Genomic DNA, 25,048 nt, shown 5'->3' on the forward strand with positions numbered 1-25,048 from the left:
GTTTTTGTTTTTGTTTTAAAGATTATTTATTTATTTTTGGCTGTGTCAGGTTTTAGTTGCGGCACGCAGGTTCTTTGTTGTGGCTTGCTGGCTTCTCTCCAGTTGTGGCATGTGGGTTTTCTCTTCTCTAGTTGTGGCGTGCAGGCTCCAGAGCACGTGGGCTCTGTAGTTTGCAGCATGCAGGCGCTCTAGCTGAGGCGTGCGAGCTCAGTAGTTGTGGCGCATGGACTTAGTTTCCCCACGGCCTGTGGGATCTTAGTTCCCTGACCAGGGTTTGAACTCCCGTCCCCTGCATTGGAAGGCAGATTCTTTACCACTGGACCACCAGAGAAGTCCCACGCCCTTCAGTTTTGGTGAAAAGCTCAACTTCACAAGTTTTTCTCAAAATTTTCAAGAGTTCACAGAATTTCTCAGTTGTACGAATCTAGCTGAAGCAATAGTCTTTTATGAAAATAAAGTCAGATTCAAAAGTTTTCAAGACTTAAGCAGGAGTTTGAGCAAACCTAGAGGATAAAAAATACTTTTTGTTAAAAGAAACTCCAATCAAAATGTCTCAAAAGTATGTTCAAGCAAATTTGGATGAAATAAGTATGAAACAGTTTTTGTGAAAGCTAAGCTTAGATTCATAAATTTTCCTGTTATGAATTTGACCAAATGTAGCTAAGACAGCCATTTTTAGCCAATTTGACCAAATGTAGCTAAGACAGCCATTCCTGTTATGAATTTGACCAAATGTAGCTAAGACAGCCATTTAAGCGCAAATTAACAGTTCTCAGATGCAACTTCCTAGCATCAGTTTATGCAAGTGTAGGTGGAAAGCAACAGTATTGGCTCTTGTGAAATTGTGTGAAAGCACAGATCATGAGTTCTCAGAAATTGCTTCCCAACTTCTGGTGCTGGTCAAGATTTAAGCCCACTACAGCTTATCTCCAACTGATTATAACCAAAAATTGGAAAAAATACAAAAAGTTACCTGAGGATTCTGAAAAATAAAAGAAGTCAGATTAGGGAGGGGGAGTCAAAACTTACGCAATCCCTACAGGGCTGAGTTTCCTGGTGTTTTTCCTTTTTCATGGCTTTCACTTCTGAGGTCAGGCTGCAAAACCCCCTAAAGAACCCAGCTTGGCTTTGGCCAGAGGACTGGGAAAAGGGACCCTGTGAGCTGGAGAACATAATAGGAAATCCATTTCTTTTTTTTCCTCTGCTGGCCCCCAAGAGCAGGCAAAAGTTGCAAGGCTGCAGCACTTTAGCTCTGGCAGCTAAAACTATTATTGTCTGGGCAGAGGAACCAGGAAAAGGGGACACTTGTCTAAAGAAGGGGAATCACCATTCTGTTTCTCTTCCTATTTTGGCCCAAGTATGGCCCTGTCATAGAGCTAGAGCTGTAGTGGTGGCACAGGCAGCTAAAACGTCTAAGGAACCCTATCCTTCTGACAGGTTAAATTGCCTGCTGAAACAAAAATATTCTTGAGAGGATTTAGACAGAATCTAGAGTCTCACAACATAATATTCAAAATGTCCAAGATATTGTCCAGAATTACCATGTGACCAATTCTCAAGGGAAAAGTCCCTTGACAGATGCCAGCTCATATCAAAACCTATAAAGCAGCTATTATGACTACTGCATGAAATGAATATAAACACACTTTAAGTGGATGGCAAGATAGAAGTTCTTAGCAGATTCTCAACAAAATACAAGCAAACTAAATTCAACAGCATATTAGAAGGATTATATGCCATGACCAAAAGGGTTTATTGCAGAAATGCAAGGGTGGTTCAATGTAAGAAAATCAGTGTAATACACCACATTAATAGGACAAAGAAAAACCCATATGAGCATCTCATTTGATGCAGAAAAGGCATTTGACAAAACACAATGCCCTTCCATGATAAAACAATAGAAAACTAGGAATAGAAGGGAATGAATATTCTTTATATCAGGGGTCCCCAGCTCCCAGGGCCCAGTCCATGGCCTGTTAGGAACCAGACCGCACTGCAGGAGGTGAGCAGCAGGCAGGCGAGAGAGTGAAGCATCATCTCTCTCCCCATCGCTCGCATTACCACCTGAACCATTCCCCCCCAAACCAGTGGAAAAATTGTCTTCCATGAAACCAGTCCCTGGTTCCAAAAAAGTTGGGGACCCCTGCATTACATGTTAAAGGGTATTTATGAAAAACTGATAGCCAACATTCTCTGGTGAGACTGAAAGCATTTCCCCCAAGATCAGGAACAAAACAAGGACACCTGTTATCACCATTGCTGTTCAACATAGTACTAGAAGTTTGAGCCAAACCAATTAGACAGGAAAAAGAAAAGGCATCCAAATTGGAAAGGAAAAAGTAAAATATTCACAAATGAGGTGATCCTGTATAGAGAAAATTCCAAAGAATCCATAAGAAAGCTACTTGATCAAACGAATTCAGCAAAATTACAGGGTACACAACACAAAAATCAGGTGCATCAAAGGACACTACCGACAGTGAAAAGGCAACCCACAGAATGGGAGAAATTTGCAAATCATACATCTGATGAGTTATTGTTCAGAATATACAAAGAACTCTTAAAAACAACAACAAAAAGATTTTTAAATGAGCAAAGGACTTGAAGATATTTCTCCAAAAAAGATAAACAAATGGCCAATAAGCACATGGAAAGATGTTCAACATTATTAATTTTTAGGGAAATGCAAATCAAAACCACAAGATACCCCTTCACACCCATTAGGGTGGCTGCTATCACATAGAAGCTGAGTGTTGGTGAGGATGTGGAGAAATTGGAACTCTCATATGTTGCTAGTAGGAATGTAAAATAGTGAGGCTACTACAGAAGACAGTTTGGTGGTTCCTCCAAAAGCTAAACAGAATTACTGTATGACCAAGCAGTTCCACTCCTAGGTATATACCCAAAAGAATTGGAAATAGGAACTCAAAGTGATGCCTGTACAGCAGTGTTCATTGCAGCATTTCTCACAGTAACTAAAAGATGGAATCAACCCAAATATCCACCCACAGAGAAATGGATAAACAAAATGTGGTATATACATGAAGTGAATAATTGTTAGCCTTAAAGAGGAATAAAGTTCTGATACATGCTACAACCTTGAAAAAATTATGCTAAGTGAAATAAGCCAGACACAAAGGACAAATACTCTGTTAGTCCATTTATATGAGGAATCTAGAATGGGCAACTTCATAGAGGCAGAAAGTAGAAATAGAGGTTTTCAGGGGCTGGGGCAGGGCAAATGGGGAATTACTGCTAATAGCTAAAGAGTTTCTATTTTGGGTGATGAAAAAGTTTTGGAAGTAGATTGTAGTGATGGTTACAAAACATTGTGAGTGTACTTAATGCCCCTGAATTGTATACTTAATAATGGTTAAAAATTACTATTACACACCTATTAAAATGACCAAATTCCAGAACACTGACAACACCAAATGCTGGCAAGGTTGTGGAGCAACAGGAAATTTTATTCATTGCTGGTGGCAAAGCAAAATGAATGGTACAGCCACTTTGGAAGACAATTTTGGCAATTATCTACAAAACAAAGTATGTTCTTACCATACCATCCACCAATCATGCTCCTTGGTATTTACCAAAGGAGTTGAAAACTTAACGTCTACACAAAAACCTGCACGTGGGTACTTACAGCAACTTTACTTATAATTGCCAAAACCTGGAAACCACCAAGATGTCCTTCAGTAAGTGAATGGATAAGTAAACTGTGGTACATCGAGATGATGGAGTATTTTTCAGCACTAAAAAGAAATGAACTGGGACTTCCCTGGTGGCACAGTGGTTAAGAATCTGCCTGCCAATGCAGGGGACACGGGTTCGATCCCTGGTCTGGGAAGATCCTACATGCCATGGAGCAACTAAGCCCACGAGCCACAAATACTGAGCTGGAGTGCCACAACTACTAAATCCTGTGTGCCTAGAGCCTGTGCTCCACAAGAGAAGCCACCTCAATGAGAAGCCCATGCACTGCAACGATGAGTAGCCCCCACTCACCACAACTAGAGAAAGCCTGCGCACAGCAATGAAGACCCAACTCAACCAAAAAAATTTTAAAAAGTGAACTATCAAGCCATGAAAAGACATGGAGGACACTTTAAAATGCATTCCGAAGAAGTTTACGTATTGTATGATTCCAACTATGTGACATTCTGTAAAAGGCACAACTATGGAGACTAAAAAGATCAGTGGTTGCCAGGGATTGGGGGAGAGGGAGGGAAGAATAGGTGGGGCACAAAGGATTTTTAGGGCAGTGAAACTACTGGGTGTGACACTATAATGATGGATACATGTCATTAAACATTCCTCTAGACCCATAGAATGTATAACACCAAGAGTGAACCCTAACGTAAATTATGTACCTTGGGTGATGATGTGTCAATGTAGTTTGTTGATTGTAACAAATGTACAGGGGGTGGGGGGACATTGATAATAAGGGAGGCTGTACATGTGTGGGAGCAGGGGGTATATGGGAAATTTCTGTACCTTCTGCGCAATTTTGCTGTGAACCTAAAATTGCTCTTAATGGGAATTCCTTGGCGGTCCAGTGGTTAGGACTCTGCTCTCTCACTGTTGAGGGCCCAGGCTCAGTCCCTCATTGGGGAACCTAAGATCCCAGAAGCTGCAGGGTGCAGCCAGAAAAAAAAAAAAAAAAAAAACTCTTAAAAGTAGTGTCTTTTTTTTTTTAATGATAAACTTCATCTTATGTATATTTTACCACAATCAAACAAAAATGGATCAAAGGTCTAAATGTAAAACTTAAAACTATAAAACTGTTAGAAGGAAACATTGGTCGGAAATCTTTGTTACCATGAGTTAAGCAAAGATGTATTAGGTGTAATACCAAAAGCATGCTTCAAAGAAGAAAAAAAAAAGATAAATTGGACCATCAAAATTGAGAACTTCTGTTCTTCAAAAGTCGCTGACAAGAGAATGAAAAGACAAGCTAGGACTGGGAGAAATTTGCAAATCATGTATCTGACAAAGGACTTGTATCCAGAATATATAAGGAACTCTCGAAACTCAGTAAGGAAGTAACACGACCCAATTTAAAAATGGGTAAAAGATTTGAACCGACACTTTACCAGATATATCGATGGCCAATAAGCACATTAGAAGGAGGCGTAACATCATTGGTTATTAGGGAAATAAAAATTAAAGCCATGAGATACCACTGTATACCTATGAGAATGTCTAAAATTAAGCAGACTGACAGTACTAAGTGTTGGGGGCAGGATGTAGAGGAACTGGAACTCATACACGGTGGGAATGTAAAATGGCATAACCATTCTGGAAAACAGTTTGGCATTTTCTTCAAGAGTTATACAGCTACCATATGGACAGAGGTCTCAAGAGGTTTAGAGCATTGAGGACACCCATATGTAATGCTCTCCATGGCTTGCTTGCCTTTCCTGGGCTGGTGACAACCTTGTGGATAGGAAGGACAGAGTGAAGTGGGAGATGCAGGGCCAGAACCTGGTTTTGGTTCCTCTGCCACCACTTCTGTGTAGGTGTGATCTGGGGCAGATTTCTCTCAACCTCTCTGAGCTTCAATTTCTCCATAGCTACATCACTGGCACACTAAGATTTAACAAGATGTGTGATAGTATAATTGTAAAAAGCTGTTTAAGCATGCAATGTGCTATGTTGTCATAAACATCAGGGAGTTTTAATTACTTGCTTGAGGTCATACAGCTTTTAAATATAAAAGAAATGTATGATGCTAGCACTTGAAAGGACTTTCAGGTGTTGTAGTCAACATTTGCCAGATGAGGAAATTAAAATACAAGGAAAGTTATTTTCCCAAGGTCGTTTGCATCCCTCTGTGACTGTCACGAATTCTCACTCCATGACTCTCTCCCGCTTAGTGTAGGAAAGAAACTCAGGCCCCAAGTTGTTATCTTCCTGCTATAAGTTATGGATGCCTCTCCTGGAATCTCTGCCACAACTCCTGGGCTGGCCTCCCCGAGAAAACAGGACAAGAGTTCCTAGCCCTTGTCTTGGCACATCTCAGTCTAAGAAAGAAATTCTGGAGTCTGAAAACAAGCAGCAGCTTTCTTTGGGGTAGAAAGTGGCTACACAGCCCAAACCTTTACTCTAAAGACCACATGGTGTGTCTAAGTCAGGCAGAGAGAAAGGCTATGGCCAATGAAAAGCTAAGGGCATTGCTAACAGATGTCAAGCCCCCACTTGGGTTCAGTCCAGGCCCTGGGGCTATGGGAGGTATGGAATGTGGTAGGAAGGGGCATGTAGTCGAGAGGTGTGGCAGACCCACCAATAACTCATACATGCAACCTGAGTGGTATTTCAAAGAAAAAAACTTTTTTCTGACTATGAAGTCACTCTTGCTTATTGTAGAAAATTTGGAAAATACTAGAAAGTGTAAAACCGATAAAATCACCTGTATTTTAAAAATAAACACTTTTAACATTTTGGTGCCTTTTTTTTTTTTTCCTGGCATGTGTATATTAGTTTACTACCAATTGGGATCATCCTATATAACTCTCCAGCGGGTGGGGTGAACCAACAGGAGGGGCTTGGTACATACATGATGGGTGTGTTTTCTTGGCCTCTGGGGAGCAGCCACTGGCTCTTTCCAGGGGAATTTCTGACCTGGCTACTGGGATTTCTGCTCTGAGTCACGTTCTTTTTAACAAGAAAACTTGTTTCCTTTTGACCTGGGTAACCACTTTTGGGAATGATGTTTCACTTCCCAGTGTCTTATTGGGGGTCAGGAGAGAGACACCCCTTCGTTCTAGTCTAGGGATCACAAGACAGTGCCTACAGGGGGCAGTCATGAGTAAATAATGCAGTGAAGCAAGATAAATGAGAAAGGCAATAGGGGATGGTAGAAATGTGACAAACTGGAGAGCTTTGCCCTATTTTAGGAGGCAGCCCCTCAGAATACGGGCCCAGAGTTGCCAGAGCTGATTTTTCAAGAGAAGCAGAAATTTGGATTTTATTGTGAAATCTCCTGATCTTGGTATTTTGGATTTTTTAAAATTTTATTTATTTTATTTATTTATTTTTGGCTGTGTTGGGTCTTCGTTGCTGCGTGTGGGCTTTCTCTAGTTGTGAGCGGGGGCTACTCTTCCTTGCGGTGCGCGGGCTTCTCATTGCAGTGGCTTCTCTTGTTGCGGAGCACAGGCTCTAGGCTCACAGGCTTCAGTAGTTGTGGCATGTGGGCTCAGTAGTTGTGGCTCGCAGGCTCAGCAACTGTGGTGCACGGGCTTAGTTGCTCCGCAGCATGTGGGATCTTCCCGGACCAGGGCTTGAACCCATGTCCCCTGCATTGGCAGGCGGATTCTTAACCACTGTGTCACCAGGGAAGCCTGGTATGTTAGGTTTTTATAAAACACTTTACTGATCAGTACTTTGTAGGACAAACATAATATTTGCTGGCTAGGTTCAGCCCCAGGGCCCTCAGTTTGTTGAATTCTGCTCTCATCATGCTGTTAGTAAGAATTAATTAAGCATTCAGCCAAAATTTATTGAGGCTTTCATGCAGGGCTTTGAGGAAGGCACTGGGGTGAGATTCAGTGAATGTCATTCATTTAAACAGTCATTTTGGTTCACCTTTTCTGTGCTAGCCCCTGATCTGGGCCCCATGGATACATATGAACAAGGCCTCACTCTCAAGAGAAAGAGGGGAAGGAAGTGCCACCCCTGTGCTCTGGAGAACAGATCTGCAGTCAGAAGAGATGAGAAAGGGATTGTCAGGACAGTCCAGACAGTTGTCACAAAGCAAGCCTTTGGTCCCCTCTTCAGGACCTAGGATGCCCTCAGATCGAACCACCAGGCCCCAGATTCCTCAAGGTTGAGTGTAGAAGGGTCTAGTATTTTGCTGCCTTTCAGTCCTCTGACATCCTTGACCTAGTGTCTGTCTTCACCCTCTGCACTACCTTTATTTCCCCAGGGGGCGCTATTCCCTCACAAAACACAGCCCAAGGCCCGCTCTGTATATCATAGAAGATACAGTGCAAAAGAAAGCTGAAGTGTTTATACTAATATGAGGCAAAATAAACTTAAAGAAAAAATGTTTTTAGAGACAGAGAAGGATATTTTATAATGATAAAAGCATACCATTGTGAAGATACAATAATTATAAACATATAAGCACCTAATATGAGGGCCCCATGAAGCAAAAACTGACAGAATTGAAGAGAGATTACAGTTCAACGATAATAGTTGACGACTTCAATACCTCACTTTCAGTAATGTATACAATAAGTAGGCAGAAGATTAACAGAAATAGAAGACTCAAATGACACATAACCAACTAGACCTAACGGGCATCTATAGAACACTGTATCCAACAACAGCAGAATAAACATTCTTTTCAAGTATACTTGGAATATTCTTCTTGATAGAACATATATTAAGCCATGAAACAAACTTCAGTACATTTAAAAAGACTGAAATCACACAAAGTGTGTTCTCTACACATAAAGGGATTAAATTAGAGATCAAGAACAGAAGGAAATTTGGGAAATTCACAAATATGTGGAAATTAAAGACCACACTTCTAAAAAGATTGATGAGTCAAAGAAGAAATTACAAAGGAAATTTTAAAAGTACTTTGAGGGACTTCCCTGGTGGCACAGTGGATAAGACTCTGTGCTCCCAATGCAGGGGGCCAGGGTTCAATCCCTGGTCAGGGAACTAGATCCCACATGCATGCCACAGCTAAGGAGCCCGTGTGCTGCAACTAAGACCCTGTGCAACCAAATAAATATTTTTAAAAATAAAATAAAAGTACTTTGAGATGAATGAAAGCAAAAATACAACATACCAAAACTTAGGGAAATCATCTAAGTCAGTACTTAGAGGAAAATGTATAGCTGTAAATATATATATATATATATATATAAAAGAAGAAAGATCTTAAATCAATTAGGACTGGGCTTTCACTGCCGAGGGCACGGGTTCAATCCCTGGTCGGAGAAATAAGATCCCACAAGCCATAGCACTGCCAAAAAAAAAAAAAACTAAAAACCCAAAAACCTAGAAAAAGAAGAGCAACCTAGACCCAAGGCAAGCAGAGGAAGAAAATGATAAAAAGAAATAAATGAAACAAAATAGAAGAACACTAGAGAAAATCAACGAAACTGAAATTTGATTCTTTGAAAAGTCCACAAAATTGACAAATCTTGGGCTTCCCTGGTGGCGCAGTGGTTGAGAATCTGCCTGCCAATGCAGGGGAAACGGGTTCGAGCCCTGGTCTGGGAAGATCCCACATGCCGCGGAGCAACTAGGCCCGTGAGCCACAACTACTGAGCCTGCGCGTCTGGAGCTTGTGCTCTGCAACAAGAGAGGCCGCAACAGTGAGAGGCCCGCGCACCGCGATGAAGAGTGGCCCCTGCTCGCCACAACTAGAGAAAGCCCACGCACAGAAACGAAGATCCAACACAGCCAAAAATAAATTAATTAATTAATTTTTTTAAAAAAAGTTAAAAATTGACAAATCTTTAGATGGATTGACCAAGGGGGGGAAAAAAAAGAGGACTCAAATTATAAAACGAGAACGAAAGAAGAGACATCACTACCAACACTCAGGAATAAAAGTATTATAAGGGAATATTATAAACAGTTGCGTGCCCACAGATGGATGAATGGATAAGCAAATGTGTTATATACATACAATGGAATATTATTCAGCCAGAAAAATGAATAGAATTCTCATAGAAGCTGCAATATGGATGAACCTTGAGAACATTATGCTAAGTGAAATAAGCCAATCATAAAAAGATAAATACTGTGTAATTTCAGTTATATCTAGAGTAGTCAAATTAATAAAAAACAGAAATAGAATGATGGTTGCTAGGGGCTGGAGGGAGAAGAAAATGGGGACTTATTTTTTAATGGGTACAGAGTTTCAATTTTTCAGGATGAAAGGAATTCTGGAGATAGTGATGATAGTTGATTGCAGTAACCAAAGAAATGTGTTCAGAGAAAATAAACTTGTTTAGACTATTAGTCATTAGGTGAGAACAGTTGCTCGAAAGAGATGAAGAAATTGGGAGCAACATGAATGACGATTAAAAAACAAGGTGAATGGGAATTCCCTTGTGGTCCCGTGGTTAGGATTCCATGCTGTCGCTGCCGAGGGCCTGGGTTCAATCCCTGTTTGGGGAACTAAGATCCCACAAGTTGCATGGACAAAACAGAACAAAACAAGGGAATGCTTTCAAGTGGTTTTTCTTGGCTCTTGATGATTTAACAGATGTTACCAGTACTGTTTAGTTAGTGTGTTTATTTGAGGAATCAAATGTTTGAAGTAACTCAAGAATTAGCCTCTATGAATAGTCTATGTGAAATAAGTACAGGTAAGTATATGTTTAAAGAAATTGAGAAAACACTAATTCAGTACAAACTGAAGTGGAATCTGCTAAGATGTGTTACAACTGATGTTGGTAAAAATATATGTGGAATAGAAAAAGCCTTAGTTGGACAAATTTACAAAGCTTGTGAAAATGTGAGGTATTTAAAGCCTATAATTATAAATTGTATTATTCATCAGTAGGTGCTTTGCAGAAATTATTTGAATCTGTTATACGATATGGAACTAGTACTGCCAATTGTGAACTTCATTTGCTCTTGTGGACTTAACCATCATAAATTTTTGTTAGAAATGAAAGCTGAATATCCTGTCTTACCCTACCCCATAGCAGTTTGATGTCTTAGCAGTGCTAAAGTTTTATTGTGGTTTTTTGAACTCACAACTTAGATTAAAATTTTTTCTGAATGAAAATAATCAAACTCAACCACTACTATCCAACACTGAATGGCTTTGGTAACTAGCTTTTGTTTCAGACTTGACAATGTTTATTAATGAATTAAACCTAAAATTACAAGGCAAAATAACATTTATGTACATAAATTATGATGCTGTAAAGTAATTTCAATGACAACATTGTCTGAATCACAAGTAATGACAAGCTGCATTATACACATGATGTCAAAAGTTAAAACAAGAAGCAAGATCTCCATTCCCCCACAAATTTGTAATAGCTGTTATTTTCCAAGCTCAAACTACTACAGTTCCAGCAGCATTTTTTAGGATTTTAATACAAGCAGTACAAAGGAAATTTCCATATTTCAGAATCCATTTAACTGTGTGATTGAGGCTATTCCACATAACCTTCAATTGGAAGTGATCAATCTGCAATGTGGTGACATGCTAAAAAGCAAATATCAAGAAAAAAATCTAATAGAATTCTTTAAATGCCTTCCAAATGATGAATATGCTCAAGTAAAATCAAATGCTTGGGACTTCCCTGGTGGTCCAGTGGTTAAGAATCCTCCTGCCAATGCAGGGGACACAGGTTCAATCCCTGGTCTGGGAAGATCCCACATGCTGCGGAGCAGCTAAGCCCATGCGCCACAACTACTGATGCCCATGCGCCCTAGAGCCCACGCACTGCAACTACTGAGCCCCTGTGCTGCAACTACTGAAGCCCCCGCGCCTAGAGCCCATGCTCTGCAACAAAAGAAGCCACCGCAATGAGGAGCCCGTGCACCACAACGAAGAGTAGCCCCCGCTCGCCACAACTAGAGAAAGCCCGCATGCAGCAATGAAGACCCAGCACAGCCAAAAATAAATAAATAAAAATTTTAAAAAAGATTAAAAAAAAAGCATCCTATTTAAAAAAATCAAATGCTTGTGGATTGATATCTGTATTTTGCAGTACCTGTCTGTGTGAAAGACACAGATTAGAAGTATCATTACAAATCAAAATTAACATATAAACATTTGTGATAGATTTTGATGATAGGGAACACTCACTTTGAACCCCAATTAAGCAAAATGTTATACAAAAAAATTCCATTATTTTCATTAGTAGACTTAAATTACAAAAATTGTACTCATTGTTATTATATTTTTAATCTGACAAATAAAAAATTGTTTTCTCTCTCGTTATACAAGTACCTATAGTATCCTCATTTTTGCCTCTTGTCCCACAATACCTAAAATATTTACTATTTGGTCCTTTACAGAAAATGTTTGCCAACTCCTGCTCTAGAAAATGCAGGCAATCTATAGTGACATAAAGCAGATCGATGGTTGCTTGGGGATGGGGGGCTTGGAGAGGGTCAGGTGGGAGACATTACAAAGGGTCACAAAGAAACTTTTGAGGTGATGGATATGTTTACTATTGTGATTGTGGTGATGGTTTCATGGTTGTATACATATGTCAAAACATACCAAATTTTGCACTTTAAATTTGTACAATTTGGGCTTCCCTGGTGGCGCAGTGGTTGAGAATCTGCCTGCTAATGCAGGGGACACGGGTTCGAGCCCTGGTCTGGGAAGATCCCACATGCCACGGAGCAGCTGGGCCCGTGAGCCACAATTGCTGAGCCTGCGCGTCTGGAGCCTGTGCCCCGCGACGGGAGGGGCCGCGATAGAGAAAGGCCCGCGCACCGCGATGAAGAGCGGTCCCCGCACCGCGATGAAGAGTGGCCCCCGCTTGCCGCAACTGGAGAAAGCCCTCGCACGAACCGAAGACCCAACACAGCCAAAATAAATAAATAAATAAATAAATAAATAAATAAATAAATAAGAAAATCCTTTAAAAAAAAAAATTTGTACAATTTATTGTATTTTAATTATACCTCAATTTAAGCTGGTTTAAAAATGAATTCTGTGAGTTGATGAATTACAATGATAGTTACATTCACAGTCTCACAAGTTTCTTATATGTAATTCTGGACACTGATTGGGAAAGATTGGGATCCTGAAACTTGGAATAGGGATGTCTTATATTGAACCAAGATGAAACTGATAATCTTGAATACACAAGTTTTCTGGGCCTCCCTTGCCAGTAGAACTATCTTGCCTTCTGACGTCTAAGGACACTAGTGTTTCTTGCTTGAAAACTCTGTGATAACCTCACCTGGGACAGATTCCTTGGAAGGGGATATTCATCCTCCTTAAAACCACAACTATTCCTGTTGCCATTAGATCCATAACAAGGGTCAAATCTCGGTGGGCTCCAGAGGATTTAGGTGCACACTATAACCCAGGAGGAAATAATTTATGCAGCAAAAGAACTGCAAGACTTTGCTAATATATATCAGCAGAAACCTGGGGAATTTGTGCAGAAGGGGATCCTAAGAGTGTTAGACCAAGTAGAGCAAAGTATAGCCCCGGGTTGGGTTGAATTCATTGATATGGGTGCACTTGCTAGAGACTGGATTTAATGTGTTGGCTCATATAGCTGCAGGTGGCTCTTTAACAGTTTACATAGTAAGTTGACTGCAATGTGAACTTAACAGTGGCCTACCTTCAGTGAAGTTGAGATGCCAGAACCTTCCTGCCATGATGTAGAGCAGGGAATAGAGATAGGAATTTTGGAGTAGATTTATCACGTGCAATTAAAATATTCACCACCTAATTACATTTCACGAGAAGGCCTAGAAGATATTTCCTTCACAAAGGCATTGAGTAATACATTAGTGAGGAAAACACCTGCATTTTTTTTTTTTTTTTTTGGCCACGCCGAGTGGCATGTGGGATCTTAGTTCCCCAATCAGGGATTGAATCCGCGCCCCCTTCCGTGGAAGTATGGAGTCTTAACCACTGAACCACCAGGGAAGTCCCAACACCTCATTATTGAAAGCTCTGTTTTGCTGTGTGTTTGTGTAAGCCAGGTATTACCATGGAGGATGCCACTATTGAGATGGGCTCTCTAATTTTAATGGGGATAATGGGAACCTGAAGTAGCAGAGGCCAAATGACAGTATATTACCACCAAAGACAAGATGGATGCATCTCATGTAAAGGGCAGCAGGATATACCATTAATTGGAATGCCTTGGCCCACAGCAATCTTCGGCAGTGGCTAATTGGTTACCATGTTCCTAAGAACAAATAGATGAGAAGCCTACTAAAAATTTGCTTGGTCTATATAACAGGGCGAAAAAATCCTGCTCTGGTAGCCAAAAACCTAACTTGAGTCACCACAGTGGAGAGCCCTGGTTTCTCTCCCAGTTTCCAGACCTAAGTCAGCATAGATCCAGAATCCTTTGATTGAAGGGGAGGTTGGGTGTCCTCAAGAAAGGAACTGTGGCCCATTTACTAGAGTGACTGTACATTAGGGAGAAGGAAATACCCAGACCTTTTGAGGATTACTAGACACTGGCTATGTATTGTTGGTAACTCCTGGGCATCCAAATGCTACTGTGGCTCACCAATCAAAGTGGGGGCTTAAGGTGGTCCGGTAATAGATGGGGTCTTAGCCCAACTCACAGAGGGCTCAGCTGATCCACAGTCCCACCCTGCGGTTACTTCTAAGTTCCTGAGAGTATAACTAGAATAGACCTTGATAGCAAATGGAAGGATCCCCACAATGGCTCCCCAGTCCATGGAGTGAGAATATTATGGCAAGAAGGGCTAACTATAAGGGCTAAGGGCTAATTATGGCATCACTTGGGAGACCACACCCTGACACCCTGAAAGGATGGGGTTCTCTTTTACAGCATGGAGTGTATACTTTAATCAGAGACCGTTATATGATGCTGTTTCCCCTAAAGCCAGAATACATGGGTCTGAGAATCAATGGGTGGAAATGAATCTTGCTCTTCTCATTATTTATTTTTATTTTTTATTATTATTTTAATTAATTATTTATTTATTTATTTAATTTTTGGCTGCATTGGGTCTTCGTTTCTGTGCGAGGGCTTTCTCCAGTTGTGGCAAGCGGGGGCCACTCTTCATCGCGGTGCGCGGGCCTCTCACTGTCGCGGCCTCTCTTGTTGCGGAGCACAAGCTCCAGACGCGCAGGCTCAGTAGTTGTGGCTCACGGGCCTAGTTGCTCCGCGGCATGTGGGATCTTCCCAGACCAGGGCTTGAACCTGTGTCCCCTGCATCGGCAGGCAGGTTCTCAACCACTGCGCCACCAGGGAAGCCCACTCTTCTCATTATTATACTTAATAACCCACTTGTAGAATTTTTGCTTCTCATCTTGGCAACTTTGAGCTCTGCTGATTTGGAAGACTTAGTCCTCAAGGGAGGAATTCTTCCACTAGGGCACGCAAGGATGATTCCATTGAATTGGAAGATGAGACTTCTGCTGGGCTATTTTGGACTTTCATGCCACTGAACCAATCAGCAAAAAATGGGGGTTACTCTACTGGCTGGAGTAATTGACACTTATGACCAGGGGAGACTGGGTTGCTGCTACACAGTGGGGGTGAGAATGGTGTGTCTGAAACCCAGGGGTTCTCTGGGGTGCCTCTGGGCACTACTTCCATGCCCAGTTACAAAGGTTAATGGAGAGCTACCACAAGTAAAAGAAGGCAGGACAATTGAGGACCCATAAGGAATGAAGCTTTGCATCACTCCACCAGGTAAAAATCCCAACTATCTGAGATTCTGGCTGAGTGCCAAGGAAAGATGGCTTGGATACTTGAAGAAGGAACTATAGTTATTAATTACAGCCTCATGACCGCTTACAGAAATGGCAACTGTAGAAGCTTGGCATATTTTCTCTTCCCTTAATATATTCACGTGTTTATTTGTATATGCTAACCAATTTCTTTTTCTCTCTCATTTTTATTTTTATACAAGTTGTTGGGGGTTAACTTTACAATTAGTGCTTAGGTAGTAGAATATTCTGTAGGACTGTGATTGAATTTGAGGAGTAATTCATATAACCAGCAATTTATACAATGATGGTTCCCTCATTTTAGGGAACAGGAAAGAACTCCACTTGTATGGAGGGTAGCTGTATCTTATAAGGTGGAAACATAGTGGCATGGTGTTCTAATGTGTAAAAAATAGGGTGCATACAAAAGCTGAATAGCCAAAGAGATGGCTACGATGATGGTTATCAATTTATTGCCTCTCAGCTTCAAATCCACTCTTCATTGCTAGGGTTGTGCTGGACACATAATAGACACTCCATTAATGCTGATGCATAAGTGAATGAATGACTGAGAGAACGGGATGGATTAGAAGGTTACGTCTAGAGATAAGAAATCGTTTTGGAAAGCAGAAGTCAGGAGAAAGGGACATGGGTATGAAATGAGTCCAACTAAAAGAGAATTGGAAAGGTTGAAGGAGGAGAGAAGGTAGAACTTGCCTGAGAACCAGAAAGACGAACCAAAGAAAAGAGAACAAAGGGCACCTGGGGAAGTGAATGAAAAAGTAACTCTAAGTCAGTGTGTGGCATTTTAGGCATGAGAGACAGGGGGGCACTGGGGAAATGAATACAGGTCTGAGAGGCAGAAGAGGGTGTTCATGGAGAAAAGTCTGGGCTTGGTTCAGGCTTGGTCCGGGGTTGGACAAGGAAAGTTCTTGAATGTGGACTCATCCATCCAACATCACGAAGAGGCTACATGGTCAGAGATTTGGAGGATACTCAGGAGAGGGATCATTTCTAAGGGATTTGAACACTGAGCTATGGGAAGGTCTTTCTCCTTGGAACAAGTGAGAAAGTTTCCAGGGAGAAGAGTCTGCTCCAGAGGTCTCAGGAAACTGACTCTACTTTTTCCTTCCTCCATGGTCAGGAGACAGGCAGTGGCAACAGGGTTTTCAGGGTGATGATGAGCCACAGGAATATCATCCTGACCGTTTTGATGAGTATCACTGCCCTGGCTGTGTGATTTTCTACATCTAAAGAAGCACAGAAGTATCTGGGGGTAGAGAAGGAACAAGGTGAAGACCCTAGAGTGAGACAAGAAATAAAAGTTGGGGACATGGCGACATGGACGAGGAGGGGCAGGGCAGCTTGAGAAGGGCAGGAACTTTGCTGCCTTTCTTGTGGAAGTCCTGGGATTCTGGACAGGGAGAGGAGAAAATTAGGCAATTGATTCTTTGGAAGGAGAAACTACTCTAGCATCCTTATGTATTCCCAGTCTTCAAGATCTGAAAAGCAGCAGATGGAGGGGACAGGGAAGAGGTGCCACCGAGAACTGGGTTCCTGTCCTTGAGATAGACTTGGAAGCATAGTCCCTATGATCAAGTGGGCTGGAGCTCCCAGGAGGCAGGAGTGCTAGACCCCACTGTTCTCTGGATTACTGGAAGGTGGGGGAGAGATGAAAACATGATATGTAAATACTGAAATGCAAAGCCCAGGAAAGTGCAAAGGGATTGGGGGCCAGACACTAGCAAGAGAGAAAGATGGTTTTTGAAGAATGGAGAGGTTCCTGGAAGGAGATGGAAGGAGTGAGCTTGAATGTGTGGGAGAAAATGAGCTCAATCTTTGAGTCGATGTTCAGGAGGACAGAGATAAACATGAGAGACTGGTCAGGGGAGACAAATGAGAGAGCCAGGTCCTAGAAGCAGAAAGTGAAGAAATGTTTGATGAGCAGGTACCAAAAGAAGGTGATGGAACTTCTGAGAGACCTAAAGAAGATAGAGAAACCCAGTGAATCAAGTGGGAAAATGTGGGTAGAGCATCTGTTAATGTGTCATCTCCTCTTGCCCTTACTTTCCTCCTGAAGGATGCAGTCATGGAGATCTGTGCCTAGTGGTCCATTGGGAGGGAAATGAGAAATCCAGAGTCTTCTTTTGGAAAGGAAGTGCAAGATATGCTCAGAAAGGGAGCTTATTCTCCAAACTGATTGCAAAGGCATAGCTAAGGTGTGCCTATCTTCTTCTGATGAAGGCTGAAGCAGGTCTTCATACCATATTTGGATAGCATGAGCGGCATTGGAAAGACCTTGGTGAAGGAGGACAGCAGACACTGGGGTTCATCCAACCTGATGGCTGCACACTGTGGCTTGCACACATACATTGTTTGGCACACAAAATATTTCCCCCGAAAAAGAAAAGAAAAATTGGGAGATTTCAATTTTTAAAAATCCAAACTTCTGGCTTCTTCTATTTTTTTGTTTTAAATCAAGATCTCTGGGGCTTCCCTGGTGGCGCAGTGGTTGAGAATCTGCCTGCCAATGCAGGGGACACGGGTTCGAGCCCTGGTCTGGGAAGATCCCACATGCCGTGGAGCAACTGGGCCCGTGAGCCACAACTACTGAGCCTGAGCGTCTGGAGCCTCTGCTCCGCAACAGGAGAGGCCACGATAGTGACAGGCCCGCGCACCGCGATGAAGAGTGGCCCCCACTCGCCGCAACTGGAGAAAGCCCTCACACAAAAACGAAGACCCAACACAGCCAAAAATAAACATAATAAATAAATAATAAATAAAAAATTAAAAAAAAAAAAAAAAAGATCTCTGGCAACACTGGGACACATCCCTGCCTGGCATTAGTTGGTTGGAGCTGAGAAGCAGGCACCCCTTTTAGATAGGGCACATGCTCTCCAGTTTCACGGTGCCTCTTTGTTTCACCCTATTTTATTACCCGTCTCATGCAGGAATTTGAGTATGGGATCCTTCCTCTAATCCAGCCCCTCCTTTTACAGATTCAGACTGGGGCCGCAGAAGTCCAATCACTTGCCCTCGTCGGTAGAGCTAATAAGAGACAAAGGCAGAGCTAGAGTTCTTGTCTCCCGTCTCCCGGGACAGACTCTCTATTCTTTCTGCTACCGTGCAGGCCTTTGTGAAGGAAAACTGCCCCTGTGGGATATCTGTCGGGGAGATGTCGTTGAGCTGGGCTTCATCATAATGAATGTCTCTAGCTGTTCCAGCCACTCTCTCTTAACATGTCTTAAGTGAGGAATGTGGCCTCTTTGTATCAGTGGAGTCTGGTAACACCTGAACCTCAAAGTGGGATTACTTTGCAGTGAACACTGGGGTACTGCCTAAGGGTACTCTCAAGAGCTAAAAGCTCCTCACCTAATTTATCAACAAGTTTATGAGTGTTTAGTAAATATAATTAGGTGGTTTACTCTCCCTCTTTTCCCTAACTTTAGGGGTATCAAATAATTTTTACTGATTTAATTACATGTAAATTCCTTATTTTTAAAATAATTTCAGGGAATTCCCTGGTGGTCCAGTGGTTAGGACTCCATGCTCTCACTGCCAAGGGCCCGGGTTCAATCCCTGGCTGGGGAACTAAGATCCCACAAACTGAGTGTCCAAAAAAAAAATTTTTTTTTTTTATTTCAAATTTACAGGTAAGTTGAAAGGCTACTACATAGAACTATAGTATGACATTTACCAAGATTCACAAACAACTAATATTTTGCCAATTTGCTTCATCATTTTCTCTGTGGGTGTATAAAGAATATATATAACTTGAACTATTTAATAGTAGGTTGCATATATCATGTTCCTTTGCCCCATAATACTTTGGTGTATAATTACTAAGAATATACTCCTACACATCTACAGAGTTAGCACATTCAAGGAATTTATCATGGATGTAATACTTCATAGTCTATATTCCAAATTCATCAATTTTCCCCACAATGTCTTTTCATATTTATTTATTTATGTTTATTTATGGCTGTCTTGGGTCTTCGTTTCTATGCGAGGGCTTTCTCTATTTGCGGCAAGTGGGGGCCACTCTTCATCGTCGTGCGCGGGCCTCTCATTATCGCAGCCTCTCTTGTTGCGGAGCACAGGCTCCAGATGCGCAGGCTCAGTAGTTGTGGCTCACGGGCCTAGTTGCTCTGCGGCATGTGGGATCCTCCCAGACCAGGGCTCGAACCCATGTCCCCTGCATTGGCAGGCAGATTCTCAACCACTGCGCCACTAAGGAAGCCCCCCACAATGTCTTTTATAGCAATTTTGTTCTGGATTTGGGCCAGGATCAAGTATTTCATCTAGTTGTTAGTCACTTTAGCCTCCTTTAATCTGGAACAGTTCCTCAACCTTTCTTTGCCTTTCATGCCATGGACATTTTTGAAAAATACAGTCATTTCTACGTTTCTTCTTTTTAGCAGTGTATGCATTATTTATTTATTAGTTATTTTTTTAATTTTACTTTTGGCTGTATTGGATCTTCATTGCTGCAAGCAGGCTTTCTCTAGCTGCAGCGAGCAGGGGCTACTCTTTGTTGCGGAGTGTGGGCTCTAGGGCACACGGGCTTCAGTAGCTGTGGCACGCAGGCTCAGTAGTTGTGGCTAGCGGGCTCTAGAGCGCAGGCTTAGTAATTGTGTTGCATGGGCTTAGTTGGCCCATGGCATGTGGGCTCTTCCCAGACCACGGATCAAACCCATGTCCCCTGCAATGGCAGGTGGATTCTTAACCACTGCGCCACCAGGGAAGTCCTGCATGTATGTTTATATCTGTTAACAGTATGGATGCATGGATTCTTTTATTCAATGAGCTATAATCACTCACTATCCTTATTTGTTTCGATGCTCAAATTGTGCCAGATTTGGCCTTCTTAAGATGGCTCCTGTGGCTGTTTGATGCGCTTATAAATGTTTTTAGTACTTATTTTCTGGCACAACAAAATGTTCCAAGTTCATCTGGTACCTTCCTTGTGCCTGTCCAGGCTGGAGTCAGCCATTTCTTCAAGGAGCCCTGGTTTCTTTCAATGGAATATTTAGTAAACAAGATCTGGGAACTTGTGTAAATATCAGTCTGTCTATCCATCTAATTTTTTCCCATAAATTTTATACTGATGCTTCCCATTCCAATCCCCAGTTTTTGCTCACTTCTCTCACTCCACATTTGCTTCTCCCTACTTCCTCAGTGAGAACGCTCCCAACCAGTCTGCATATTTACTCATGTGCTCAATCCTACCATGCACCCAAAATAATTTCCGAATTGCCATGCCCTTACCACTAGAGCACACTGACTTAAGAAGAATTCAAGGTTTGCAGATATTTTTTTCTTTAGCAGAAGGTGCTTAAAAGTTACTTGAATTAGTTCTATTTTTTTGCCCTTCAGGGTATTTTAAATAAATTTATTTGTTTTTTATTTTTGGCTGTGTTGGCTCTTTGTTGTTGCACCTGGGCTTTCTCTAGTTGCGGCGAGCAGGGGCTACTTTTCGTTGGTGGTACGCAGGCTTCTCATTGTCGTGGCTTCTTGTTGTGGAGCACGGGCTCTAGGCACGCGGGCTTCAGTAGTTGTGGCTCACGGGCTCTGTAGCGCAGGCTCAGTAGTTGTGGCGCACGGGTTTAGGTGCTCTGCAGCATGTGGGATCTTCCTGGACCAGGGCACGAACCCATGTCCCCTGCATTGGCAGGCGGATTCTTAACCACTGCGCCACCAGGGAAGCCCAAGGGTGTTAATTTTACTTATCTAAAATAGTGTTGGGTTCATTTATTTATATCTGTATTCAGATTTTAGGTACCCTGTTTCTGTTGATTTAATTTTTTTAATATGTTGACCATTATTTGAAAAGTCAAAACTATATGAAAAGGCTCAAAGAAGTGTCTCCCTTTCCCCATTCAGGGCACTGTTGTTTACCTCAACAAGAGGGATGTAACCCAACAACCAAGGAACCCTCATCTTCTCCCACCCCTCATGGGTGCCCAATTTTTTAAAAAAATTATTTATTTTTGGCTGTGTTGTGTCTTCGTTTCTGTGCGAGGGCTTTCTCTAGTTGTGGCAAGCGGGGGCCACTCTTCATCGCAGTGCGTGGGCCTCTCACTACCGCGGCCTCTCTCGTTGCGGAGCATGGGCTCCAGACGCGCAGGCTCACTAGTTGTGGCTCACGGGCCTAGTTGCTCCGCGGCATGTGGGATCTTCCCAGACCAGGGCTCGAACCCGTGTCCCCTGCATTGGCAGGCAGATTCTCAACCACTGCGCCACCAGGGAAGCCCCACGGGTGCCCAATTTTATTAGTTTTTGGTTTACCCTTCTTGCGTTTCTCTTTGGAAGAATTTGCAGATATATTTGTTTTCTTATTTCCCCTTCTTCCTTGCACACAGGAAGCATAGTTAATACTCTTTGCTTTCTTCACTTAACAGTATACCCTGGAGATAACTCCAGAGCAAATCACAGGATATAATCTCTAAATTGCAGGTAATAAGACATTTCATTCATTTATCAATTTATTGAATGACTGTGTGCCAGCCACTGAGCTAGACAGGAAGGATAGAGAAATGAGTAAAATACAGTCCCTGACCTTAATGACCTTAGGCTCCAATGGAAAGGGGAGCCAAAAAAAAAAAAAAAAAAAAATCAGTGTTCTGGGAGCCTGGAGGAGGGAGTCAATAACAAGATGTTCGAAAGAACTGACACCTGAGCTTGAAGAATGAGCAGTAGGTTAAGAAACAGCACATGTAAAGGCAGAGTTGAATAAGGGCAAGGCATGTTGCAGAAATGGGAGTTTAACAGGCTGAGACATAACAGAGTGTGGGAGCAGAATGTGGGTGGGGAGACAGGAGTGCCCATAACGAGGCCGGGGAGGTGGCATAAGGCCAGGAAAGAGCTAGACAGTTATTCAGACATCCAGGAGACATGGTCCTCAAAATACCTCTTGGATCCATCCACTTCATAGGTATTTAATTGACTGCCTGCATTGTGCCAGGTATCGCAGAAGGAGCAGCAAGAATAAGATCCCAGCCGTTAGGGAGCTGATACCAGCAGGAAAACAGAATGAAAGGGAGCTCACAGAATACAGTGGAGAAAATTGCTGGCCAAACACAGAGGGAGGGAACCTAACACTCTAAAAAGCTAGGAGTAAGGTGGGGTGAAGGAATAGTTCCCAAAGAGTAAGGTAGACTTTTAGCTAAGTGTGTGCATGTTCAGGGGAGAGTTGGGAGCTGGAGGAGTTCCAGTGCTAATGCCTGAGTGAAGAGAGAATGAGATGTTGAAAGTTTCGCCGGCATTAAGACCATAGACCCATCACTTCTCCACTCCATTATCCACTTTGCAAAGAAAGAGTAGTCCTTTAAAAATGCAAATCTGTTCTCTTCATTTTCTGTAAAAGGCTCCCCACTGCTTTGAGGATGATGTCCACGTCTCTTTTTAAAAAATAAATAATTAGTTAATTTTTTGGGCTGTGTTGGGTCTTCGTTGCTGTGCGCAGGCTTTCTCTAGTTGCTCTAGTTGCGGCGAGCAGGGCCTACTCTTCATTGCGGTGCACGGGCTTCTCATTGTGGTGGCTTCTCTTGTTGTGGAGCTTGAGCTCTAGGCGCGTGGGCTTCAGTAGTTGTGGCATGCGGGCTCAGTAGTTGTGGTGCACAGGCTTAGTTGCTCTGTGGCATGTGGGATCTTCCCGGACCAGGGCTCAAACCCGTGTCCCCTGAATTGGCAGGCAGATTCTTAACCACTGTGCCACCAGGGAAGTGCCTTTTATTTATTTTTTAAAATATTTATTTATTTGGCTGCACCAGGTATTTGTTGTGGACCACGGATCTTCATCGCCACGTGCAGGATCTTCATTGTGGCATGCAGGATCTTTAGTTGTGGCATGTGGGATCTAGTTCCCTGACCAGGGATCGAACCCAGGCCCCCTGCATTGGGAGTGCGGAGTCTTAGCCACTAGACCACCAGGGAAGTCCCTCCACATCTCTTTTAAACTCTGGTCCCAGGTTACTTACCTTTCCAGTTTTTGTGTGTGTGTGTTGTTGTTTTTTTAATTCCTCCCTCTTATTTTATACTCGACATAATGAAGTTTTCTTACCTTGTCATATCCTATTTCCCCTGCCTAGAAATCCATCACCCAAAGCTGAATTAGGTGTACTATCATAGTGCCCTGTGCTTCACCTAATAGATCTCATCTAATTCTCTGAATCTACCATTAGTTTGAACTCCTTGAGAGCAAGAAGTGGTTTAATTAGTTACATCCAAAGCACCTAGCCTAATGTCCTAATGCCCAACTAATTTGAATGAATGAAGGCTGCCTTCATTGCGGAGTTGGGTGGAGGATTTTGAACTAGACCCTAGGAACTATGGCCTTCAGTCTCTTTGTTACTACAGTTTAAGGGTTCATCCTAGGGCATGGAGAAACCATTAGGTTGAAAATCATTAAAATAATTTAGAATTAGGCATAGATTTATCCCCAAAGATCAGCATGCTCAAACTGATAACTTTAATGCCTATCAGTCTTTTATGTAAAGCAGATAAGGTCCCCATGCAACCTACCACAAGCCTAAGATAAGTCCCTGGTCTAGTCGCGGGATTTCTTTTTGCACTCAAGACTCCGCCCATGGGCCCCCAAATGGCGGAAGAACTGCAGCTTACGTCGTGACTTCTCACACGACTGCGGAGGTATCCCGACGCTACGCCGGCGGCCTAGGCGGGGCGGCCGGCTCTTCCTTCCTCTCTGCTTCTTCGGCTCCACCCCCAGCGCTTCACACGCTCATTGTGAAGCGACAGCGGCCGGCAGCCTTCCGGGCTGCTTGAGATCTAGCGACCATAAGTCCTTGGCGCGCGTGAGCGCCCGCGCTGCTCTTTCCCAACTCCAAAGGCGAGGGGCGGGAGATTCACCTTTTTTTATTCTCGCCTCTCCCGCCCGGAGCTGAACGCCCCGGTGCGCGCGGACAGCTCGCGCCGCCGCTCCCTCCTCCCCCCCCTCCCCCTTCGGGAGCTCCCGCCCGGGCGCTCTTCCCCCTCCCCTTTCCCCGGCGACGCGCACGCGCGCCAAGCCGGCTCGCGCCCTCTCGCTTTCCTCCGGCCCGCGAGACCCCCTCCCCTTCCGCCTCGCGGCGCTTCGTCGCGCCGCGGTCTTCTCTCTCCACCCCCGACACCGCGGGGCTTGCCCCCGCCCGCCAACGGCGGGTCCCCAGCTTCCCAGTCCCCGTCGTTTCCCGCGCTCTCCGGCGGGGGCCCAGCCCCGGCTTCCTCTCTCCCTCCCTTCCCCCTAATTCCCCTTCCGGACGCTGCCATCATGTTGAAGCCTCAGCCGCCACAACAGACCTCCCAGCCCCAGCAGCCGCCCCCCACGCAACAGGCCGTGGCCCGCCGGCCTCCCGGGGGCACCAGCCCTCCCAACGGCGGCCTCCCGGGGCCCCTGGCCTCCACCTCGGCTCCCCCAGGGCCTCCCGCCGCTGCTTCCCCCTGCTTGGGGCCTGCAGCCGCTGCCGGGAGCGGGCTCCGCCGGGGAGCTGAGGGCATCTTGGCGCCGCCGCCGCCGCAGCAGCAACATCAGGAGAGGCCAGGGGCAGCGGCCATCGGCAGCGCCAGGTGAGGATGGGTGGGTTTCCGGGCGCTGGAGCCGAGGTGGCTGAGACACCGCGCGAGGCGGATTTCCAGCCTGGCCACCTTTGAGGGGCGCCAGGAGGAGTG

At 43.6% G+C, this 25,048-nt stretch overlaps 1 protein-coding gene and 1 long non-coding RNA gene across 21 annotated transcripts in view; one reads left to right on the top strand and one right to left on the bottom strand.

The window, feature by feature from the left end:
- On the bottom strand, nucleotides 1-24,456 carry LOC130704909 (uncharacterized). Its single transcript, XR_009005470.1, has 2 exons — nucleotides 24,005-24,456; nucleotides 1-503 (listed from the first exon to the last, which is right to left on the bottom strand). It is a non-coding gene; the product is annotated as an uncharacterized LOC130704909 (long non-coding RNA).
- Nucleotides 24,438-25,048, top strand: part of ATXN2L (ataxin 2 like) — an 11,552-nt gene continuing 10,941 nt past the window's right edge. For 13 of the 20 annotated variants that reach the window (XM_057529571.1, XM_057529572.1, XM_057529573.1 and 10 more), the window contains exon 1: nucleotides 24,446-24,946. In XM_057529571.1, the coding sequence (XP_057385554.1) occupies nucleotides 24,651-24,946 (296 nt within the window). In that variant the 5' untranslated portion in view covers nucleotides 24,446-24,650. Of the gene's footprint in view, nucleotides 24,947-25,048 lie in introns of all 20 variants that reach the window. The other 7 variants (XM_057529563.1, XM_057529564.1, XM_057529565.1 and 4 more) reach the window with 4 other exon arrangements.

Source organism: Balaenoptera acutorostrata, chromosome 15 (genome assembly GCF_949987535.1).
Source record: "Balaenoptera acutorostrata chromosome 15, mBalAcu1.1, whole genome shotgun sequence".
NCBI classification, from domain to species: domain Eukaryota; kingdom Metazoa; phylum Chordata; class Mammalia; order Artiodactyla; family Balaenopteridae; genus Balaenoptera; species Balaenoptera acutorostrata.